Source organism: Pseudorca crassidens, chromosome 6 (assembly GCF_039906515.1).
Source record: "Pseudorca crassidens isolate mPseCra1 chromosome 6, mPseCra1.hap1, whole genome shotgun sequence".
Taxonomy (NCBI): domain Eukaryota; kingdom Metazoa; phylum Chordata; class Mammalia; order Artiodactyla; family Delphinidae; genus Pseudorca; species Pseudorca crassidens.
Window position 1 is genome coordinate 2977817 of NC_090301.1, and position 22643 is coordinate 3000459.

Genomic DNA, 22643 nt, shown 5'->3' on the forward strand with positions numbered 1-22643 from the left:
ACACACGCACGCACGCACCCCTACGTGTGACTGTATAACTACAGCCCATTCCATGAAGCACGCTGACCTTCCCTGCACATGGGGCCTCCTGACATTCTTCATGCTATTCCATTGCCGTTTCATTTTCATAAGTGCTGTCACGGTTCCCTAACGGGTGGTGACCGCTCCCCCGCCCCCTGCTGGAATCTCAGGGAACAGCAGCGGACTCGGAAGCCCCTTCAGACACAGCCTCTGATTTCCCTCTGCACAGGCTGAGGCCCAGAGAAGGGAGGAGGCTGCCCGAGATCTCAGCGGCAGGAGAGTCAGGCCGCGGGGGCTTCAGGGCTCACAGAGAGACGCCCGAGGGCTGGGCAGGAGGCTGTTTAATTGTGGTTGTGGAGTTTGTCCTCACTTGAAAAAGGCAACAGGACAATAAAGGAATCCTGGAAGAGCGGGGGTGCTGGCTCATGGGAAGGGGTGGCCCCGGCCCTGTCCTCAGTGTTCTGCGTGCCCAGATGCCGAGGCTTCTGCTCCCCACCTCCCCCCGGCCCCTTCGAAGGACCTCGGAGGTGAGGCCGGAAAGGCCCGCTCCCAGCACGCACAGCCCAGGCCAGCCCTCCCTGGAGACGTGTACGCACCAGCGGGATCCCCGACACCTGGGCCCCCTCTTCTTCCATCCTCCAGGGAGTGCCTTGCAGCCGACAGCGGAGGAGGGGGGAACGGCGGCGGCGGCGGGGGCGCCATCAGGAGTGGCACCTGGGGGCAGACAGGCCTGGTCACTGGGAGGCCCAGGTGGGGGTGGGAGGCATCCAGCAGGCTAGCCCTGGCCCGATCTTCCTGGGGCTGGGGCTGTGCATCTGAACGGAGCTCGGAGAGGTAAGTTTGCGGGAGTGAGGGGCAGCGCCCCTAGAGGTTCTGTCCACCCCTCCACACTGGTGAGCAGTGCTCCCCAAACATACCCACGCACTTGTCTGAGAGTTCACCCCTCGGTGAACCCCTCGTCTCAAGGCCCGGCTCCCTGTGGAGGCAGCTTAACTCAGCGGCTCTGGGCTCTGGGTCAGGGTCTGGTGTCCCCCTCGTGCTCACTCACCACTCCTTGGCCTTACAAGAGACACGTGCACACTTGCACACACACACCCTCCCTGACTGTCCCCTGACTGTGCTGAGACACACTGCCTGGACCTGCCCCCTCTCTCAGCCCTGGGCATAGGGGAAACCACAACGAACTTGCAACTCTTCTCAGCCCCGTAAACAGTGCGGCCGTGCGACCGCGCCTCAGAGCAGAGGCGCTGTGCCCAGGACCCACCATGCAGTGTCTAGGCCACTCTCCCAAGGTCCACCCGGAGACAGAGACCACCAACATTGGTCCCCGGCAGCCTGGGGTCAGGGAGATCCATCAGCCCCACTCTGGGGCTGCAGGGGCACCCGCATTTCAACCCCATGTCTGCCCCGGGTCTGGGGCGAGGCACAGACCTGGCCTTGACCATCTCCCCTGCCCTCAAGCGCTGACTGGTGGGCAGCCGGAAAGAATCCTCGACCTGGAGGTGCCACTGCCCCCTGCATCCCCCCCGGCTGAGGCCTGCAAGGTTTCAGCTTTTGCATCTGGCCAATGGGAGCCAAGAGTCGAGACTGGAGCACGCAGGCTGCTGTGAGGCCGCAGGTGGTGCGTCCCTCCCCAGGCGGCAGAGAAGTTCTCCGGGAGGACGCTGAGCTGTCCTCCAAGGACTCCAGAGCTGGGCTTGCTGCCTTTTGGTTTAAAGCTGAACGTCAGAAGACTGGCCGGCCGTCTTTCAGATGACGTGGCTCCCGGCTGAGCCAGGATGGCCTGAGAGCACATGGCCACCCCAGCTCGGGTCCCCAGCAGGGAGGGCCACTCACGGCGGTCTCTCTGGGCACCCACCACCGGCTGTCAGACCAAAGCGCCTCGCCCCGCTCCCTCCAGTGGGTAGCTGCGGCGGAAGGTGGCCTCAGGGCTGCCAGGCGGGGCAGAGGGGCTGGTACCAGCCTGCCGCCCCCAGGCGGGACACGTGGTTTGGCGCCGGTGTCACGCATGGGTGGTTCGTGCTGCAGCTCTGTTGAAGGTTCTCCAGTCTCTGTCTTGAAATTCTTAATCAGTTGTTAACAAGAAGCCCACGTTTTCATTTTGCACTGAGCCCTGCACGTGATGGAGCTGGAGCTGCAGGGCCAAGTCCCCCGGCCACGCTGAGTGTCCCCTGGCTCACCTGTAGGTGGGCCCTGTCCCTCCCGCGGGCAAGGAGGCACAGGCGTTAGGTGGCCTCCCCAGCCTGGGGGATTCCCGTCAGAAGAATCCCCGGCTCTGCAGCCACTGCCTCGGGCCCCTCGGTCGCATTCCCATCCAGGACCCTCGGCCAGGCGGAGCCACGAGGAGGGGGACACAGCCCAACCCCTTATCTGCCACCGCCCTGCACCTCATACCTCACTCTCTGCAGGAATCTGTGCCGAGAGCCCAGGAGCCCTGGTCCGACAGGGCGGGGAGTGTCCGCCAGGCCCCAGCCGGGAGGACCTTCAGAAGCAGGTGCTGGGCTGTGAGCACAGGAAGCTGTTGGCTGTCCTGGACCGTTGGGGGCTGTCGCAGCTGCCGCCCCCAGGAGCTGGAGGTGTCGCATTAATATTTGAAGGCTGAGGTGTCGGGTGGCCCGGCGGGCTTGGGCTGGGTGTGGGATCCCTTACCACTGTGCCTTAACCCTCCGCAGCGCAGGGGCCGGGGGAGCGGACCCTCGGGAGAGGTGGGGGAGACCTGAGATCCCTGGTCACGCAAGAAGGGACCACCCAGATGACTCCCGCAGTACAGCCCTCCAGGCACAGATGGGGAACCCAAGACTCAGAGAGGCAAGGGGCTTTCTCAAGGGCCCACAGCTGGGACGGGGCAGAGCTAGACCAGAATCTTACTTGAGACCCCCCTCTTTGCTCCTTCCAGGACTGAGAGCCCCTCGAACAGCTGCTCCTTTCGTCCAGGGGCATCAGCAGTGGAGGAAGAGGCAGGCGGGTGGGGTCTCTTACGCCCCTACCGAGGATGCAAAGCCCTGGCCGCGCTTCACCCGGCTCTTCCTCTGGGCTGCCTTTGCACGGGAGGAACCCAAAGGAGGAGTAGGCTGCTCGCCGACTGCTACAGAACACGGGCCTTCTCAGGCTCAGGGGTCCCCGCCTGTGGCACAAGTGTGTGCGCACAGCAGCCATCTGGGCCCATATCGGTCACACTGGGACTTGGAGGCGGGAGGGGATCCGACCAAACACGACGCTTTCTCCCTGCCGTGTCTCCGACCTAGGAATCCCCTGTCTTCTTCCAGCGTCCGCAAGGCAGGAGCCCGTTGGCCTAGGAACTTTATGCAGGGTCGAGTCAGACCCCAGACCCCACGGCTGGCGCCGACAGTCTGATGGGCAGAGCAGGGCTGAGTCCCAGGTGGGCCCCGGGCCCCTGCACAACCAGGACAGGGCTGTGAGGCTGCCGCAGTCTCCCCGGCTCCCTGCCCCTGCCTGGGAGCCCGCAGCCCCTCCCCGCAATTGAATCTGCTCTGGGGTTGAGGGGCAAGGGCTTCCCAGTCCCTGCAGAGTGAAAGGCTCAGCTGGGGTGGCTGGGGCCCTGTCATTCCGGGGAAGATGGAAGAGGCAGGAAGTTGGTCCAGGGCCCAGGGGGATGGACTTGGCGCCAGTACAGTACCCACAGCCTGGGAGACCTCATGCCACCTGGTCCCTGAGGCTGGAGTCTGCTCCAACCCTCACCAAGGAGAAGCCTTGTGGAGTCACTCAGCGTCCCCCAGGCCTGAGTTTCTCTGCCTTTGCTGGGAAGAGGAAGGGTTACTGAGAGCCCCCGGCAGGGCCTGGCACACGTGGCACTCAGACCTCTTTGCTGTTGTTAGCACGGTGTCTTGATGATCTCTGAATTTCGGCGGGGACGGGGGTCGGCTGTGGTGTTTCCCAGGTGACAGGAGTATCCACATCCCCGTGTCCCTCATTCAGGCCCTGGACACTAACCGCATCTACGAGGACCCGAGGGAGTGGCAGACGTTGGGTCCCGACGTTTGGGATTCTGACAGCTGGGCGTGTGCTGCCCCCAAAGGGGGCTGTTGCCCTAAGGTTGGCGGTCAGCCGGCCCTGGGCTGGTGCCCTTCCCATGGCCTGGTGTCTCCTTTTCTGTGTTTTTGATGAGATTTGAGCAGCGCCATGCCTGCCATGCATTATATATCGAGGACAGCTGTGGCGAGCCGGGTTGCAGGCCTGTAAGGCCACCCGGGCCGAGAAGATCACGACCCGCAGATGGGCGACGGCTGAGATTCGGTTACTGGCTGCACGGCCAGGCCCCGCCCCTCCCTGGGGGAGGGGACTGCCCAGGGGAGTCCCTTGCCCTCTCTGGGCCTCAGTTTCCCCATCTGTAGAAGGAAGGGGTCCTAGGGCCCTTCTGGACCAGGGGAGGGAAATTAGCACCCCCGTGTGCTCACGGCACACGTCTACCGGCCAGCAAGCCTCCTAGTTACATTATACAGGTGAGAACATCGAGGCTCACAGACGCTCAGAACTGGGGTGCCACCCGGCCGGGAAGACTCGCTCCAGCTCTGGTGAGCACTGAGTGCCGGGCTGGGGGCAAGCTGAAGGGCTAGGCTCCCCCTCCTGGGCCGCTACTCCTCACTGTTGCTGCCGTCCAGCGTCTCACTCTAACCTGGCCCTGCAGCCAGGAGCCCAGCTGCCCGGCCCACTCCTTGGGGGTCAGAGAGGCCCAAGCCCTCACTGTGCAGAGGGGTACCCCAGGCCCAGGGGGTGGCAAGGCTTGGTCAAGGTCGAGGTGGTGTGGTCGAGGCAGGGCCTGGCCTTCCCGCGCCTCGCGGAGGCCCCGCAATGGGCAGCGGGTGAACCCAGGCCCTGCGAAGCCTCCCAGGAAGGGGGCGCCTCCCACAGGGCAGGTCTCCGTTCCCCATCCAGCCGTGCCCCCCAAGGCTGCCTCTCTTGGGACCCACGGCTCCCTGGGGGCAGAGGCAGGCGGCCGTGTGGAGAGGAAAAAGATGACTTTCAGCACCTCCTCTGAGCCCGACACAGGGAGAGGCCACGCGGGCGACCTCTGGATATCGTGTTTCCATCAATACTGCATCAGGCGCGCAGCTGACAGCCTGCCGTCTGCGGGGCCGGGACTGCCGGTGAGGCAGGGGCTGGCGGGGAGCAGTGGATCCCAGGGAGGTGGCCCAGCCTGCCCGCTCTCCACCACCGCAGGCGGGGCACGTGGACGGGCTGGACACCGCGGGCCGGAAGGCCGGGAGGGGAGGCTACACAGACAGGCCAGCCCAGCTTGGGGAGTCCTGAGCGGAGGGGATGCTGCCTTGTATCCTGTGGCGACACCAAGGAGGCCACCAGGACCAGGCGAAACCGCAGGAAGCCTGACATGGGCTGGTCCCCAAAACCCTGGGGGCTCAGGAGAGCGCCCAGAGCCTCCACCCCCCTAGGAGAGCTGGGCACAGTGGCCAGGAGGGGCTGGCAGATGTGCCAGGACCTGGGGATGGAGAGCAGGGGGCAGAGACCCTGCTTGGACAGAAGGCTCAGCCGCGGGCACCGCCGTGTGGGCTGGGGACAAGCAGGGGACCCCGGCCAGAGGCCCGGCGGCACCTGCTCCCTGGCAGCCGAGCAGCTGCCCACCCCCCCTCCAGGCCGGCCCCAGGGCCCACACGGAGGCTGGGGGCCCAGGCGGCCAGGGCATCCCTGGCCGCTGGACTGCAGAGCTCTGTCCGCTACACCAGGAACCCACTGAGTTCCCGCAACTTCTGGAACCCAAGCCAGAAAGACAACGCTTATCATACGATAGCCAATCGAAGGGTTAGTGAATAATCAGCACATCGATTACTTCAAGCAGTGAGTATAGTCCTGTTTCTGAAACCACGACACCAGGACAAACCAGGACTCCCAACTCGTGTGCCCCGAAGCACCCCTGGCCTTTGACCCAAGGCCTCCTGGGTGTGGCTTTCAGGCAGTGGAGACAAGAGGCTCTCAGTGGTGGTCGGGTGAGGACCAGGCCACTGGCCCGGGGCCGGGGCCGGCAGCTCAGCCTCAGCTGGTCACGGATGCTCCGGGGGGCGCCCCGAGGGAAAAGGAGGCACGGCAGCCCCTCTGGGCCTTGGTGCTCTCACCTGAAGGCAGGGCCAGGCGATCCCAGGGATGCCTTCCGAAGGGGCGGCCGCTACAGAAAACTGCGGCACGATCTGTATTCGCCGCCCGGGGCCTGGAGTCAGGGGTGGAGGCCGGGCGGGAGGGCGCTGGCCCTACGCTTCCCCACCGCACACCCGCCCGGCCACCCTCACCTGTCCACTCGCTCACCCGCCTGTCCACTGCTCCACTCATTCGGCACACACGCGTGGTCCATCACGTGCTGGGGGCTGGGACCCACGAGGCCCTTGCCCTTGCGGACCGAGGCCCGGCGAGGTCACGTGCCCAGGTGGGAGGGCGGGACGAGACTCTCCTCTTCCGGGCTGCACGGGGCTGGCCCGCCTCACTGGGTCACCTCACCCAGGGCCCAGGGCCCTGCTCCCACCCCCGGGGTGTCTTCAGCCTGACACAGCGTCACCCAACAGCAGCCCTGGCCGGAAGCATGGATCCCAGGTCCTAAGTGTGGTTGCTGCGGCCCAGGTGGAGGGCAGACCTCGGCCGAGGTCCAGCCACAGCCCAGCACTGGTCCCGGCTGTCACGGCCCCGGTCGCAGCCCTGGTCCTGGCACCGGCTCAGGCGCGGCCAGGCCCTTTCACGTGACAATGACACTGCGTACGCAGACGGCTCCCCAGCTACCCGGCCGTCAGCGCGGCAGGGGTCTGTCACCCGGGGGTGGGGGTCGGGGGCGGGACCGCGAAGCTTACCGGCCGGGTGCTGTCGCGGAGGTACTGGGCGCAGTCGCGGTGGCCGTGGTACTCCGCCAGGTCTGCGGCCGTGTAGCCGTCCTCGTCCCGCAGGGCGGGGTCCACGCGGTGGGAGAGCAGGGTCTGGCAGCACTGTGGGGAGGGCACACCCGTGGCCGCACCGCCGGCCCCCCCACCCAGCCCCGAGCTGGGGCACGGCCTGAACCCGTGCCCGGACCCAGGCCGCCCTGCCCGCGGGCACCGGCATGCCCCTGTCCCGGGTGGGAAGCCCAGGCGCTCGCGCTCAGGAGCTCACCAAGGGCCCAGCTGGTCAGTCAGCGACCCAGCCGGATCCTAGCCAGGCAGCCTGACCCCGACTCTGCCCTTGTAACCCTTGCCTCGGGTTCAGATACGGAGCCGGGTTCCATTTTTACAGCGACCTTCGGAGGCGTGTGTCATTTTCACACGAAGAAACCGGGGTGCAGGAGGCTAAACACCGTGGCTTCACCCCAGGACTCCGGGCCTGTGCCCTGCCCACCTCCCCCTGCCCACTCCTTGGCCTCCGGTCAGGCCTGGCACTCGATGAGCCCCTCTTCTTGGCCCCAAGCCTAGGCGAGCTCTGGGGGCTCCCACCCTCACCCTCTGCGTCTCTATGTCTGAGCTCATGGCTCCACCAGCCACACGCATGCTCCCTCCTCGCTCAAGCCGGGCCTGGGCCCCCTTGTCTCCCTCCTGACTGGTCCTCTGGGCTCGTGTGATGGGAGCTGGGAGGAGAGGAAGGCCTGGAGGCCCAGAAGCTGGGAGGAGAGGGGAGGATGGAGGAAAACAAAGCGAGAGGAGATCCGGGTCTGCGAAGGGCCCTTTGTGAAGGAGGCTGTGAAGGGCCCTTTGTGACGGAGGCTGCGATGGGGTGCGGGGGGAGGATACAGGGCGCTGCAGGAGCCGGCCGTGCGTCCAGAGCGTGTGTGTGTGTGTGGGGGGGGGTCACAGTGGAAACGCAGTGGAGCAGGGGCCCCCGGAGTGTCAGGCCTGGCCCCAGATGGGCGGGGACGGCAGCCCGGGGGAGGGAGGGGGAGGAGAGAACTTGCCCCCCGAATGACGGCGATTACTGCTGGCAAACGATGGTGACCCATTTGTGAGCAGAGGGTGGGTGGTTACAGATGACCAAGAGTTAGGTCTGGAAATCCGTGAGGTAGCCGTGCCTGCGGCAGAAACAGGTGGACAGACGGACCCGCGTCAAGGAGGAGAGAACCAGGCAGGTACCACCAGTCCACTCTCCAGAGTCAACGTACAAAATGGACTAAATGTGAAAGGCATCTTCCTAGAGCATTACAGGCAACAAGGAAGTGAGGGCTTGTCAGACCAAACTCAGGACACAAGGAAAATCCCGAGGGATAAGCCCACCACTCAGAACAGCTTTCGCCCTAAGAGCAGGCTGACGCAGAAGAAATGGCTCTAACCAGAGCAGCTGTGTCACAGGCTCACGAGACTAGGGAGACCAGCAACAGCTCAGGGTCCACTGCAGGCTGGGCCTCCGCCCTCAGAGAAAAGGTAAAGCAGGAGCCAGCCCACCCTCTGCTTCCTGTCACGCAGGTGCTCCAGGAATCTCAAGCCGGATTGTGGACTAATATGATCCACGTGTGCCTGTCAGCCAGCAGCAAGTAAGACGTCATCTGAGGCCCTAAATAATGATGTGCAGCATCGACTCAAACAAAACCAGCAGCACAAGGAAATAAGATACCAGAAACGAGAACCAGAGGACCCAACACACAAAGAAACAGACCCACAAAGTCCTGAGAAATAGCAGACCGTAACACAGCTGTGCTCACTGCTTTCAAGGAAGTAAAAACCAAGCTTGAAAATTTAGGCATGGAATTGTAAATTCTAAAAAGCGGCACAGATTTTAAACCATCAACAGAATGAAAAGGCAACCTACAGAATGGGAGAAAATACTTGCAAACAATGTGACTGATAAGGGGTTAATATCCAAAATATACAAAACAGCTCATACAACTCAATATCAAAAACAACCCAATCAAAAAATGGGCAGAAGGGACTTCCTTGGTGGCACAGTGGTTAAGACTCTGCACTCCCAATGCAGGGGGACCGGGTTCGATATCTGGTCGGGGAACTAGATCCCACATACTGCAACTAAGAGTTCACATGCCACAACTAAGGAGCCCTCCAGCCGCAACTAAGGAGACCACCTGCTGCAACTAAGACCTGGCGCAACCAAAAAAAAAAAAAAAAGGGCAGAAGACCTAAATAGCCATTTCTCCAAAGAAGACACACAGATGGGCAACAGGCATGTGCAAAGATGCTCAACACCACTAATTATTAGAGGAATGCAGATGAAACCCACAATCACCTCACACCTGTCAGAATGGCCATCATCAAAAAGTCTACAAACAACAAATGCTGGAGAGGGTGTGGAGAAAAGGGAACCCTCCTGCACTGTTGGTGGGGAAGTAAACTGATACAGCCACTATGGAGAACAGTATGGAGGTTCCTTAAAAAACTAAAAATAGAACTACCATATGACCCAGCAATCCCACTCCTGGGCATATATCTGGAAAAATGAAAACTCTAATTTGAAAAGATACTATCACTTTGAATTACTGGTTTCCTCATTAATTAATGAATTAAATAAAAATGTTTGACACAGGCTCATTTTATAGTTGAATGAAAGTCATGATTACCAGCACTTTATCCTTTGACATGTGGAATCATTGCAAATTCACGATTAAAAATCAGACAGCTGGAGACGCAAACGTCAGGTTCAGCATTGCCATTGGTGATGTCATTTGCTCAAATAGTGAATAAATTTTGGTAAAGTGCTAAATAAAACAAAAGTCTATCTTCCCTCAATATATACAGTCGGACCATCCTTGGAAAACTCTTATGTATATTAAAACTATGAAGAAACATTGGTGTATGTGTACGTATATTTGAATTTAGGTTCTAAGCTTAGATAATTACATGTACTTGAGTTAGGTTCGAAGCTCAGATAACTACGAACAGGTTTTCTACCTACATACCTGTCCGATTCATTGGGAACTTGCTTGGGGCACAAGACCCTTCCTCACTGTGCAGGACTGTTCTGGAACAGCGGGCTACCCGGCCTCCCCCACAAGAGCACCCCAATCGTTGTAACAACAGAAACAGCCCTGAAATTTCCCAAGCCGACCACTCATCTACTGCAGGTATTCTCTGGTTCCCGAATCCTTGGTCACATACTAAGCAAGTGCTCAATAACTCTTTGTTCAATGAGTGTCTGCATGAAGGAAAGCGTGGACATGAATCGTTGACCATTAAAGACTCTAAAAAATTAGCCAGCACAGAAAGTCGACAGAGGCAATCGTCTGCTCGGAACGCCTTTTTGGGGACTCACGATACTCAATAAAAATTCTCTCTTGAATTAGCAGCAATGTTAAGCTAGGTAGAGAACTACCAACGAGTTTTAACTGCATATCTAAACCTTGAAGGGACCTCGTTTACACCTGTCTTCTGCTGTTTCCTCTTCAACCTCCTCAGCAAAGCCCCAGACCACACCCCATCTTATGGCAACTTCCCGGTCCACAGCGAGCCCTCCTCCAAACAGCCAGGAAATCATATGCCCTCTTCTCGGGATCCCACAGCAGCTCCCAAATGGCTCCTTACACAATATTAAAACTAGTTCAAGGTCTTCCACCACTGGCCTCTCACTACAAGCCCCAGCTTCTACTCTCCACTCTGTCCTAGCACCCTGAGCGCTTATAACCCTCTCTCCCTTGCTAGAAACCCTACTCCTTCCGACATTCACTGCTTTAAGAATGACCGTCTTCCAATAAACTCTGTGTCAGTAACTCAAAAAGAAAAGAACGACCATCTCTATGAATTCTTTCTAGATTAGCTCAGCTAACGCTACTCACATAGGTGGTTCTCAAATTTGACATATATTAGAGTCACCCGGGGAGTTTTTTTTTTTTTTTTTTGCGGTACGCGGTCCTCTCACTGTCACGGCCTCTCCCGTTGCGGAGCACAGGCTCCGGACGCGCAGGCTCAGCGGCCATGGCTCACGAGCCCAGCCGCTCCGTGGCACGTGGGATCTTCCCAGACCGGGGCATGAACCCGTGTCCCCTGCATCGGCAGAGGACTCTCAACCACTGCGCCACCAGGGAAGCCCTTACCTGGGGAGCTTCAAGAAGTCCTGATACGTGGGCTCCCTAGGACCAATTAAATCAGAATCGCTGGGGTAGGTGGAGCTCAGGTATTAGAATATTTTAAACCTGTTCTGGAGAGTTGTAGTGTGCAGCCACCTTTGAGAACCATTACACCAGTGCTATCTACCACACTTAAAATCCTAAGCAAAATGTTAGCAAATTAAATTCACCTATGTATAAAAGAGATCGTTTTTCATGACCAAATTGAGTTTACTCCAAGAATGCAAGGTTGGTTTAACATTTTAGAGAGTAATCAGAGTAGAAAGCAAGGTCTTGAAGAGACAGTTGCACACCCATGTTCATTGCAGCATTATTCACAATAGCCCAAAGGTGGAACCCAAATGTCCACTGATGGATGAATGGATAAAGATAACGTGGCATAACATACCGTGGAATATTATTCAGCCTTATCAAAGAAAGAAAGCCTGATACATGCCACAACATGAATGAACCTTGAGAACATTATGCTAAGTGAAATAAGGCAGTCACAAAAAGATAAATACTGTATGATTCCACTTGTATGAGGCCCCTAGGGTAATCAAGCTCATAGAGACAGAAAGGAGAATGGTGGTTGTCAGGGGCTGGGGAAGTGGGGATGGGGAGTTGTTGCTTAATGGGTACAGACTTTCCGTTTTGCAAGATAAAAGTTCTGGAGATGTGTTGTACAACAATGTGCATATATTTACACTTCTGCACTGTACACTTAGAAATGTTTAAGATGGTCAATTTTATGTGATGTATTTTTTACTCAATTAAAAAACCAAGTAATCAGTGTAATTTGTGACATAAGAAAGACTGAGATACAGCAAAACAAAACACATACTAAACTGTCATCATCCCCCACTGGGGGTGCTAGGGCATGAGCTCATTATTCTGAAGTTTTATTTTTAAAGGGTGGGGGGGAACTGTCACAGCTCGGGGGAGCCTAAGGAGACAAGATGATGAAATGTCACGTGGTGTCATGGAAGGGATCCTGGAACAGGAAAAGTACGTCAGGTGAAAAGTAAGGAAACCTGAATGAAGTATGGACTTCGGTTAGTAATATTGTATCAATTTTGGTACATTAATTGTGACAAACGTACCATGCTAATGTAAATTGTTAATAATAGGGGGAAATGGATGTGAACTCTGTGAGAACTGTCTGTACTAGTGTCTCAATTTTTCTACAAATCTAAAACTCTTCCAAATTATTCTAAAATAGAATTTATTGGGGCTTCCCTGGTGGCACAGTGGTTGAGAGTCCGTCCGCCGATGCAGGGGATACGGGCTTGTGCCCCGGTCCGGGAAGATCCCACATACCACGGAGCGGCTAGGCCCGTGAGCCATGGCCACTGAGCCTGTGCGTCCAGAGCCTGTGCTCCGCAATGGCAGAGGCCACAACAGTAAGAGGTCCGTGTACCACAAAAAAAATAAAAAATAAAATAAAATAGAATTTATTTTAAAACGGGGTGTGGCGTGGGGTGGGAATGAAGCATTATCCTATATTTCCTGGATGAATATATTTCTGGAATTGCTAACAGATTAAGACCCAACAGACAAATCAATAATGTGTGGACTTTGCTTCGCTCCTGATTACAGCACAAGCAGGGAAATGGATATTAGATGGCTACTAGACAGACTGGATATTAGATGATATTAAGAAATTATTGGGGGCTTCCCTGGTGGCACAGTGGTTAGGAATCCGCCTATCAATGCAGGGGACACGGGTTCGAGCCATGGTCCAGGAAGATCCCACATGCCGCGGAGCAACTAAGCCCATGTGCCACAACTACTGGCCCTGCACTCTAGAGCCCGCGAGCCACAACTACTGAGCCCACATGCTGCAACTACTGAAGCCCACGTGCCTAGAGCCCGTGCTACACAACAAGAGAAGCCACCGCAGTGAGAAGCCCGCTCACCGCAACGAAGAATATCCCCCTCTCGCCGCAACTAGAGAAAGCCCGTGCGCAGCAACGAAGACCCAACGCAGGCCAAAAAATTTAATTAATTAATTAATTTTTAAAAGTAGTCTAAAAAATAAATAAATAAAAGAAATGATCATGAATTATTTTTAGGCGTGATAATGGTTTGAGGCTGTGATAAGAAACAAAGGGAGTCTTCGCCTCCTGGAGAAGAGTCCACTGAAGTATTTATGGATAAAAAGATGTGCCTTCTCTGACTTGCTGTTAAATAATAGTGCGGTGGAGGGAGTGGCCAAGAGAGGCCAATGAGCTGAGGCAGGAGGCTCTGCTCTTGTGTGTTTAGAGTTTTCGTAACAGATTGAAGAGGAAAGCAGCTGTCAGCCTTGAGGCCTGAGCTATTTTATTTTCGCATTAAGGGAGGGTGAGGCGGTGGTGGTCTCTTGGCTTATCGGTGAGCTTCTCGGGCTCCTATAGACTATTTCACTTGAAAAAGATGCTGCTGCTTAAAAATAGAGTTTTTAGAGCGCTGCTCCAGCCACCCTCCCGATTACGGAGCCGGAGGCTGGGAGACGGGCGGCTGCCTGAGCCTCGCTGCAACGGCTCAGGGCTCTTCAGGCCACCAACCGCCAGCGGGGACCGCCCTCCCCGCCTCCCACCCTGTCACCTGCTCAGCTTCTTCTCTCGTGTCCAGGACAAAAGGGATGACTGTAGGGGTAACTGCAGGGTCTTCCTCTTCTCTGAGGACTGCCCTGGCCCGGACTGAGGTTCACGCCTGCCCTTCCCCTCCCTCTAGATAGGGGCGGATTGGGGGCATTGAGCCAGGGAGGGCTGAGTGGTGGCTTGCAGGGGTGAGAGGAGGGGGGCTGGGGTGGAGGGGTGGAGGGGTGGTGGGGTGGAGGGGTGGTGGGGTGGAGGGGTGGAGGGGTGGAGGGGTGGTGGGGTGGAGGGGTGGAGGGGTGGAGGGGGGCTGGGGTGGAGGGGTGGTGGGGTGGAGGGGGGCTGGGGTGGAGGGGTGGTGGGGTGGAGGGGGGCTGGGGTGGAGGGGTGGAGGGGTGGTGGGGTGGAAGGGTGGTGGGGTGGAGGGGGGCTGGGGTGGAGGGGTGGTGGGGTGGAGGGGTGCTGGGGCGGAGGGGTGGAGGGGTGGAGGGGGGCTGGGGTGGAGGGGTGGAGGGGTGGTGGGGTGGAGGGGTGGAGGGGTGGAGGGGTGGAGGGGTGGTGGGGTGGTGGGGTGGAGGGGTGGAGGGGTGGTGGGGTGGTGGGGTGGAGGGGGGCTGGGGTGGAGGGGGGCTGGGGTGGAGGGGTGGAGGGGTGGAGGGGTGGAGAGGTGGTGGGGTGGAGGGGTGCTGGGGTGGAGGGGGGCTGGGGTGGAGGGGTGGAGGGGTGGAGGGTGGAGAGCAGGAGGGACCCCAGGACTCCTGAGAGTCAGAGGAAGACAATTTCAGCAGCGCTGCCAGGAGCTGGACTGGGCCTCTTTCTGATTCTTCAGAAGGACCCTGCGCCTTCCCATGACTCTTGGTGGCCGCCCTGGGCTGCATTCACACAACGCTGCTCAGGCTGGGCCCCAGGGACACTTTGGGTTCCAGCTGGAAACAGCTGTCCAGAATGTAGGCCCAAATGGGATACCCGGTTGCACCTCAGTAAAGACTGGCCTTTCCTGGGCCAGGAGCATGTTGCTCACGACGGCAGATGCAGCAGGCATCCCCGGGCACTGTGGGAATGACACGGGAAAGCCCGGGAGCCGGCATGGGATGAGCTGACTCACTTCGGAGCCCTGCTGGGTGGGGCAGTGGAAGAGTCAGCCTGTGCGCTCCCCTCAGATGCAGCCCTGCCTTTACAGGAGGTCAGTGGGCAGGTGATGCCAGTGCGGGGCCAGTGGCTGACGGCCAGGTCTATTCCCAGCGTTGGACCGTAAATATTTGAACACCATCCCTGCCTACTCTGGATTTCTGGATGCTGTTTCCTAGGAACTGGGCCACAGGAGCCCCCAAGGTCTATCTGGATCATAGCGAACCCACCAGGGCTCTGCTCCCAGGCTGCTCCCATCAGGGGGCCAGCAGCTAAAAGGCCCTCCGGGGAGGACCGGCAGGAAGACCGCTCCCTGAGCGGGAACCTGGGGAGTCTCTGTGCTAAGGGAGGGGCCGAGCACACAGATTTTGTTCCCAGCTGGGTCAGAGTCTGGATCCTGGGCAAGTGACGGGCCCTCTGAGCCTCAGTTTACCTGTCTGTAAAAGGGGACTAATCACATCTATTCTACAGGGCTGTGGTGAGAGTTAAATGACTTATTCATAGGAAGCCTTCCAGGACTGCTGGCTCTCGGAGGCCCCCCAGCCCCACCGTGCACCCTCCCCCGGCCCCTGCCTCACCTCCATTTGCCCGCTCTCCGCTGCATCATGGAGAGGGGTCCCACCCCAGGAGTCTCTCATGACGGGGGCGCCCATCAGCAGGAGCCGGTCTAGAATGGGCGTGTGGCCGCCTCGAGCGGCAAAGTGGAGGACGGTGGCCCCCTCGTTATCCCGCGCTGTCAGGCCGATGTCCGTGAAGGTGACCTGAGGGACGAGGAGGGGGGATGGGCCAGCTGAGGCTGGACGGGGGTGACCACTCCTACCTCGGGGCAGGAAGCCCTGGGACAGAGCTGGCTCCTCTTGGTGCGTCCCGGGCAGCATGGGAGGAAGTGAGCTCAGTGATTTTGCTGGGAGACTCCACGGTCCCCAAATCTGCCCCAGCCCTGACCGTAAGCTGAACACCCCCAGGGGCTGGTTTCACACATCAAATAAAGAAATGCCTTTGGGCGGCACCTAAGGGACAGTAAGCAGATGTTTGCTGATGAAGGGAGGGAGGGAGGGAGAGAAAGGACATCCTGGCACCAGGCCTGTTTGTACCCTATCACGTCTCCAGCACAAAGATGCAGGGGTGCTGGGAGTCGGGTCCTGAGCAGCCTTCCTCATGGTGGACCCAAGCCTGGTCACCCTGCGGCTTGGGCCCCGTCCTGCTGGCAGCCACATGAGTGACTTCTGGCCGGCCCTCCTCACGGGCCCTCAGCTGCCCCTCTGTGAGGGCACCAGTGGGCTCTGGTCCACGGCACCCGGCCAGGCCCGTGGGCACGCAATGGACTGCGTGCACCGGGGCAGCCATGTGACAGTGAGGCGTAAGGGGCTCTTCTTCTGCCTTCCTGATAGAAGGGGCTGGTGGATGTGGCGTCACCCCCTTTTCTCCCTCTTCCTGCCTTGAATGCGGCCAACTCTCACCATGAGGGAGAGGCTGGGAGAACAGCAGAGATGTGACCCAGTGTCAACGGCCTCTACGTGGGAGGGACAACCTTTCAGTGGCTCAGTGCACTGGTCACTGCAGCCAAACGCTGGCGTCTGTTAGAAAAAGGCCAGTGAGCCGGGAACAGAGACCCTCCCCTCGGCCAGCTCCCCGAAGGGAGGGGGCGCCCAGCGCTGGGTGGGTGAGCCAGGCTGGACGCCGCCCCCTCCCCTCTCCGTCCACCCTGCAGGAGGCGGGGCTGGGGAGTCACATCTGGAAAAGCCTTTCTGGCCCTGGGACCCCGTGGCCCCAGCTGTTTCTCGCGGGATGAGCCCCTGTGGGGCTCCATGGGGCTCGGTGGACATTCTTCCCTCCTGCCCACCCTCCCCCTGCTCCTGGGCACCCCCGCTGCTCCGAGCTGCTTCTCCTCACCCTGCACAGCCCACTGGCTCACTCCCACACCGTGTGCTGAGCACCTGCTGCGATTGTGGCCCTGCGGCCAGAGATGACCAGGACTCAGGCTCCCGCAGGGCGAGCAGTCCAGGTCTGGGGACAGGCACATTTCTGGGAGGCCAAGATCTGAACTACAGTGAGGGGACATAAGGACAACTCCACCCAGCGGCCCGGGCGGGGCCGAAGACGGGAAAGTTAGTGCAGCAGGAGCCGCAGAGCTTTCTCCTGTGAGAGGAGCTGGCCGTGTAGGAGGGGCTGCAGCAAGGGGCCCTGGGAGGGGACGCAGCCTGTACGAAGGTGCGGCTGCCTGAGGGGCTGAGGCCAGCCTGGGAGATCCAGCAGCGAAGGGAGGCTTGAGGCAACTGCTGGCGGCCTCTGAGGCCAAGGTGAGTGGCTGGAGGCCAGATTCCTTCCCTCCTTCACTCACTCATCAAACATCTCTGGAGCCCTTACTATGTGCCAGGCACAAGGAATGCAGCAGCAGGGCTGCGCCACTGCTTCCTGGAGCGGCTGGAACTTACAGCCTGGGGTGGGAACGGACAACCACCAAGATGAAGGCAAACACAACGTTCATCAGTGTTGGTGCAGGACAGACGGCAGCAGAGCAGGACGGGGAGCTGGGCCAGGTGGCTGCCATCCTACACAGGTGGACAGGGGATGCAGTGGGGGGGAGGCACACCTGGGGAGCTGTCACCAGGCAGAAGGTGCAGCACGTGCAAAGGCCCTGGGGCAGGGAGGCCGGCCTGCTGGAGGGAGGGCTGGAAAAGCAGGCCCCATGCGAAGGGAGGGAGGTTCTGAGTGAGGAAGGGCTCTCCCTTCTCCACCAGTGACCTGCGTGACCTTCAGAGATACCAGCAGACCCTGGCGCTCCCAGCTCGCAGTCCTTCAGCGGCTCCCCAGTGCCCCAGGAAAGAGCCCAGGTCCTCCCGGGGCCTTGGTCTGCCTTTCCGCCTCACGCCACCCCACGGGCTCTCCCAACTGTGACTGAGCTGGGCCCCCGCTCCTCCAGGAACCACCCCCCCTGCCCAGCCACCTCCTGCCCAGCCTCAGTTCTGCCCCTCCCCAGAGAGACCTCTCCACTCTGAGACTTGGCCGGGTCTCTGTAATGGACCCTCAGAGCTCCCAGGCCAGGGTTTTGGTGGCGGAGCCAGGAAGTCCTCAACCCTGGAAGAAGTGTTGGCGGAAGGCACCCTCCCCAAGCTGGGTCACTCTGTGTTCCTTCTGGAAAGAGGTCTGGGTGACCCTTCCATGGGTCCAGCGGGCAAGAGGGGAGGGGTCTGGCCCTGGGCTCCAAATGGCCAGGGCCAGGCACTGCCTGTGCCAGAGACAGAGCAGCTGGGCGCCACCGACGCTGAGGACTCCTGGGGGAGGGGCAGGAGAGCCCCCAGGGGGCCCTGCACAAGCCCACGGTCCTGCAGGGGCTGACTTTCAGTCCGCAGCCACCTCCAGTCAAAGCTGTGGGCTCCGGGCTGCACCACGGGGCCGAGACTGGGCCTGGCATGTGGTTGCTCTGAGCCATGGGCCGGCCCATCTGCTCCCCCAACCACCGTGTGGGTCCTCGGACTTCCTGCGGGCAAACTGAGACCCAGTTTGGGTGTGCCGCGCCCACCCCAGCCGGGAGCCACTCGCTCGAAGGCGGTTCTGCAAGCCAGTTGCCAGCTTTCCCGGCCCTCCCCTGCCCGCGCCCCCGGCGGCCCCTTACCAGCCAGACGACGAGCGAGTAGTGGCCGCGGGCAGCGGCGGCGTGCAGGGCGCTCATGCCGTCGAGGGCGCGCAGGTGTACGTCGGCGCCGCAGTCCTTCACCAGGAACTGGGCCAGGTGCAGGTGGCCCTCCTGGCAGGCCAGGTAGAGCGGGGAGGCGCCGCTGCGCGTCCGCCGGTTCACGCCGCTATGGGGGAGGGCGGGGTTCAGAGGGCGCTCGGCCCGGGGGTCGCGGGGAGCCGCTCCAGCCAAGGGCCCAGATCGGGGAGGGGCGTCCCGGCACCTGGCTGAGCTGTTGCGGCCACCCCGCTTCCCGGCTGAGGTGAGGGGCCCAGCCGGCCACCTGTAGCGTTGCACAGGTTGCGCACAGCGCAAGGGCACGGGGTCGGGGCGGGGGTGAGGTGGGCACGGGCCGCCGGAATCCAGTTTCCCCTCCCCCACCCCCCTCCCCATCAAGATGTGCGCGCCGCCAGGGGTTGGCCGGCAGAGGGCGCTTCTTAGGGGGTGACTAGCCCAGCAGGGCCTGCAGTGGACGGGTCAGGGAACCTCCAGAGCTGGGGGCCTGCTCTGTACAAGGGGCCAGTGATCAGGGCAGTAGCCCTTCTGTGGTGCCCAGCCCTAGCATCGGAATTCCAGGCCCCCATGTGGATGGACTGGGGCAGGGTCGTCAGATTTCCTGCATCCAGCTTTGCCTCTATGGTGCTGCAGGCCCAGGAGAGTTCTTAGTCCCCAGGGCAGCCCCTCCCCAAACCGGACCCACGCCCTGTTGACAAAGACTTCACCTCTAGGTCCTGTGGTCGGTGCCGGTGGGAATGTGGGACCTGGGGCGGGGGACCTTCCCGTGTGCTTGTGTGTGCTTTAATGTGAAATCTTCCACTTTTCAAATGACAGAAGCTGCTTCTAAAACTGCCGGTCTAAGAGACACTCTGTGGCCGGCGGGGCCCGGGGCAGCTGGTGTGGACGCTCTGGGGAAGATCCGCAGAGGCGAGTCCCGAAGGCCTTTGCCGAGGGGTCGGGATGGGAAGGCCCAGGGACAGGAACACTGTTCCACAGCTGAGCTGTCCGGTCTCGTCCAGGAGCAACCGTGGGGTGGCCAGGACAGCCAGCCGGCCAACAAGAGGCCCACAGAGGAGAAGGCGTGTGGTTACAGAGGCAGGCGGGTTTGGGGGACAAAGGCCAGGTCAGGTGTGGGGCGGACACGGAGTCCCACCCCCAGCCAGGGCAGTAGCCCTGAGAACAGACGGTGGGGGGCAGGCCACGTGCACGGCACCCTAGATGGCCCGTTGTGTGCCCAGGGTATCTTTTGTGGGGCGCAAGGGCCACAGCGGTGCCCACGATGGGGAAGGGGAGTCCCGCTGCCTGCTGCCCCCGCCTCGCCATCCACCAACTCCAGGTGGTGGGACAGGGGTTCACAGTGTCAGGAACCGGACAGTGTGGAGGGAGAATTCAGGCCGACCTGAAGGGGCCCCCAAGTCCACTGCACAGCCTCTGCTCCCTTCGGGTGGCTTGAGGGGGCCACCTTCCCAGCCAGGGGAAGCCGGGCCCTAAGACGCCCCCAGGCAGGGCCGGGAGCTGCCTGAGCATATAGAGCGCCTCCTGCTCTGACTGCTGCAGCAGCTTCCTCGCCGTTCTCACTGCCCCCTCCACGCTCCGAGCCTCACCCCGAGCGCTCTACGCCCGCGCCTTGGCCACAGACTTGTCCCTCCACACTCCCCTCCCCCAAGGCCCGCCTCCAAGGCGGCAGCCCCTCCTCCTCCGCCGCCTCGGTGCGGCCTCCCCAGCACCTGCACCCCCCGGACTGCCCAACAGGCGGCGCTGCGGCTCCTCACCTGCCGTGGGCGGCCGTCAGGAGCTTCAGGCAGGTCAGGTCCCCGCTGACGGCGGCGTGGTGCAGCGGCAAGGCCCCCTCCAGCGTCTCCAGCGTGGCTGCGTGGCCCTCTCGCAGCAGCCACTCCACCAGCACCGGGTGTCCGAAGCGGGCGGCCAGGTGCAGCGGGGAGACGCCCGAGGAGTCTCGGTCCTACGGAGGCACGGGCGGGGCGGTGAGCGGGCGGCGGGCCCGGACCCAGCCCTGCCCGGCAGCACCAGTGCGGCCAGGGCCAGCCGCCCGGCACCACAGCGCCCGGGACCCCGGCAGAGAGCTTCCGCCCCGCCCCTCCGTCCGGCGTGCTCCATCGCGGGGCGTGCGGGGGGAGGTCTCTGGGACTGAGAGGTCGGCGGCAGGGCCAGGATCAAGTCCAGGCCTTCTGGGTCCAAGTGCATCCGAGCTCCCTCCCTTTCTCTGCTCGCAGTCAGAGCGGCTTCCGCTCGCCCAGCTGCGCCCGCGCCGGCCGGTGGCCTGCCCCGTGTCCAGGGCTGCGGCGTCTCTGGGCCTCTGCCCCACCCCCACTGAGCGCCCACCCGCCGGCCCCCGAGTCCTCTTGCCGGGGACCCTATCCACCGTGGGCCTCTGGCAGACCTGGGCGTTCTCCCAGGCACAGAGGTGGCCCCGCTCCCGCCCCCGGGGTTGTGCGAAGAGCCGCTGAGGATGAGGACGGCGGCCTGGAGGCTGTTGGGACGCTCAGGCTGTGACCGCTGAGTCCTCCCCGTCCCGGACCGAGCGGGTCACGGTGATGCCCACCCCCCGACTCCGGCCTCTGGGAGGACGTCCTTACACCGTCAGAGCTGGCTCACCGACCTCCCGTGGTCCTTCACCCCCACACGGAGCACCCACCGGGCCGGCAGGAGAAGGGAGAGGCGGGCCCTGAGACTCTTCTCTTCACATCAAGGTTCTCGTCCCACTGCCCCCCACAGCTGCGCCTGTGCTGTCACCCACCGGGGCCCCCGGCCGTCCAGGCCGGTGCCCACAGCTCCCGAGCCCGAGTGCCCACCTTGCTTCTCTTCGTAAGGACCCTTTTCTAGACCCTTCGGAAACAGGCCCACGGATCAGGCCTGATAAGGGCTCCGTGAGATCGCCACTGGCAAGGCCAGGTGCCCCTGGGTGGGACGTGGGGAGGAAGAACAAGGATGGCCACTCTGTGCTGGGCGCTGGGGGACGCGAGGGGGTTTAGGAGGTGCCCACTTTGGGGGCGGAGGGACGTTGGGCAGAGACAGACGCCATTGACTGTGCCGTGGGGCCCGCGTGGTGACTCCCCGAGAGGAACAGCCCAGGGCCGAGGTGCCCAGGGGAGGCCGAGGGCTCCGGATCCGGCTCTCGGCTCACGCCTCCCTCCATCCCCATGGACACGGGTCCCCCCGCGGCCACCGTGCCCGCTCGGCTCACCTGCAGACCGCAGCCCCCTTCGCGCACCAGCCAGCACATTTCGGCCAGGCTACCGGTGGCGGCGGCGTCATGCACCGGTGTGGCCCCGTTATGGGCCCGCTGGTTGCCGGGTAGCTGGGCCCGCTGAACCAGGAACTTGACGCAGGCCAGGTGGCCGGCCCGGGTGGCGTGGTGCACCAGGCCAGCCCCCAGGGCGTCGGTGACCCCCGGGCCCAGGGCACCCGCCTCCAGCAGCCGCTCCAGGGTGGCCAGGTCCCCATCCTTGGCGGCCGCGAGCGCCCGCTGCTCCTCCATCCACCCGGCCGGCTCTCCTCGACTCGCGCACAGGCCCGGGCTTCCTGTTTCAGGCGTGGACGCAGCTCCCGGCTCCGGTTACCTGATAAGCGGCGCAGAGGGCAGATGGGAGGCGGCAGGGGGGTGGGGGGACAGGCCTTGGGGACCGGGCCTCCGCAGCCCAGCCCCAGCCGCTCCCGCGGCGCCCGGAGCTGCGGTGGGCAGAGGGCGCGGGGGAAGGGCCCACACCGCGTTTGGGTTGGGGGTGGGCGCTGGCCCGGGGGACACTGCCCTGTGCTGGCCCACGACTCCTCCTCCCGTGGAGCGAGGGCTGGGATGGACTTCCCGCGTCGAGCAGGTGTTCACAGTGGCAGTGTCCTTTCCAGAAAGCGGTAGGTAGCTGCCCTGAGGGCTGTGCTGGGCCATGGGAGGCCACCTGGGAGACCCTTCTCACAGGAGGGCAGACCCATCCAAGTGGAGCCCTTTCTGGGGACCTTAAGTGTTTGGGACATGTTGTCACCCACCGGGAGCTGGGGGCCTTCCTGGCCCCTGAGAAATCTATGCTGGATCCTGGCCTCAGCTGGCCTTGGAGGCTCCGTGAACCTCTGGACAGCAGCTGCTCCCCAGGGCCGGTGACGGGCTCAGGGCCCTGACCGAGAGTCTCTGGCGCTGCAGCTAAAGGTCCCGAGTGCATTTTTCAGAGCTGCCAAGCATCTTTTTCCAGACTGTTCTCTTCCGTGGGGCTGGACACCCATAGTTCTTTGCTGGGGGAATCGGGACACCACAGCCTCTGCCTGG

At 61.4% G+C, this 22643-nt stretch overlaps 1 protein-coding gene across 1 annotated transcript in view; it reads right to left on the reverse strand.

The window, feature by feature from the left end:
- ESPNL (espin like) overlaps positions 1 to 21866 on the reverse strand; it is a 28416-nt gene extending 6550 nt beyond the window's left edge. The window contains exons 1-6 of the mRNA XM_067740054.1: positions 21573 to 21866; positions 20140 to 20330; positions 18311 to 18497; positions 15273 to 15455; positions 6828 to 6959; positions 618 to 735 (exon numbers count right to left, since the gene is read on the reverse strand). Of these exons, the coding sequence (XP_067596155.1) occupies positions 618 to 735; positions 6828 to 6959; positions 15273 to 15455; positions 18311 to 18497; positions 20140 to 20330; positions 21573 to 21866 (1105 nt within the window). The remainder of the gene's footprint in view (positions 1 to 617; positions 736 to 6827; positions 6960 to 15272; positions 15456 to 18310; positions 18498 to 20139; positions 20331 to 21572) is intronic.
- Between the last annotated feature and the right edge of the window lie 777 nt (positions 21867 to 22643).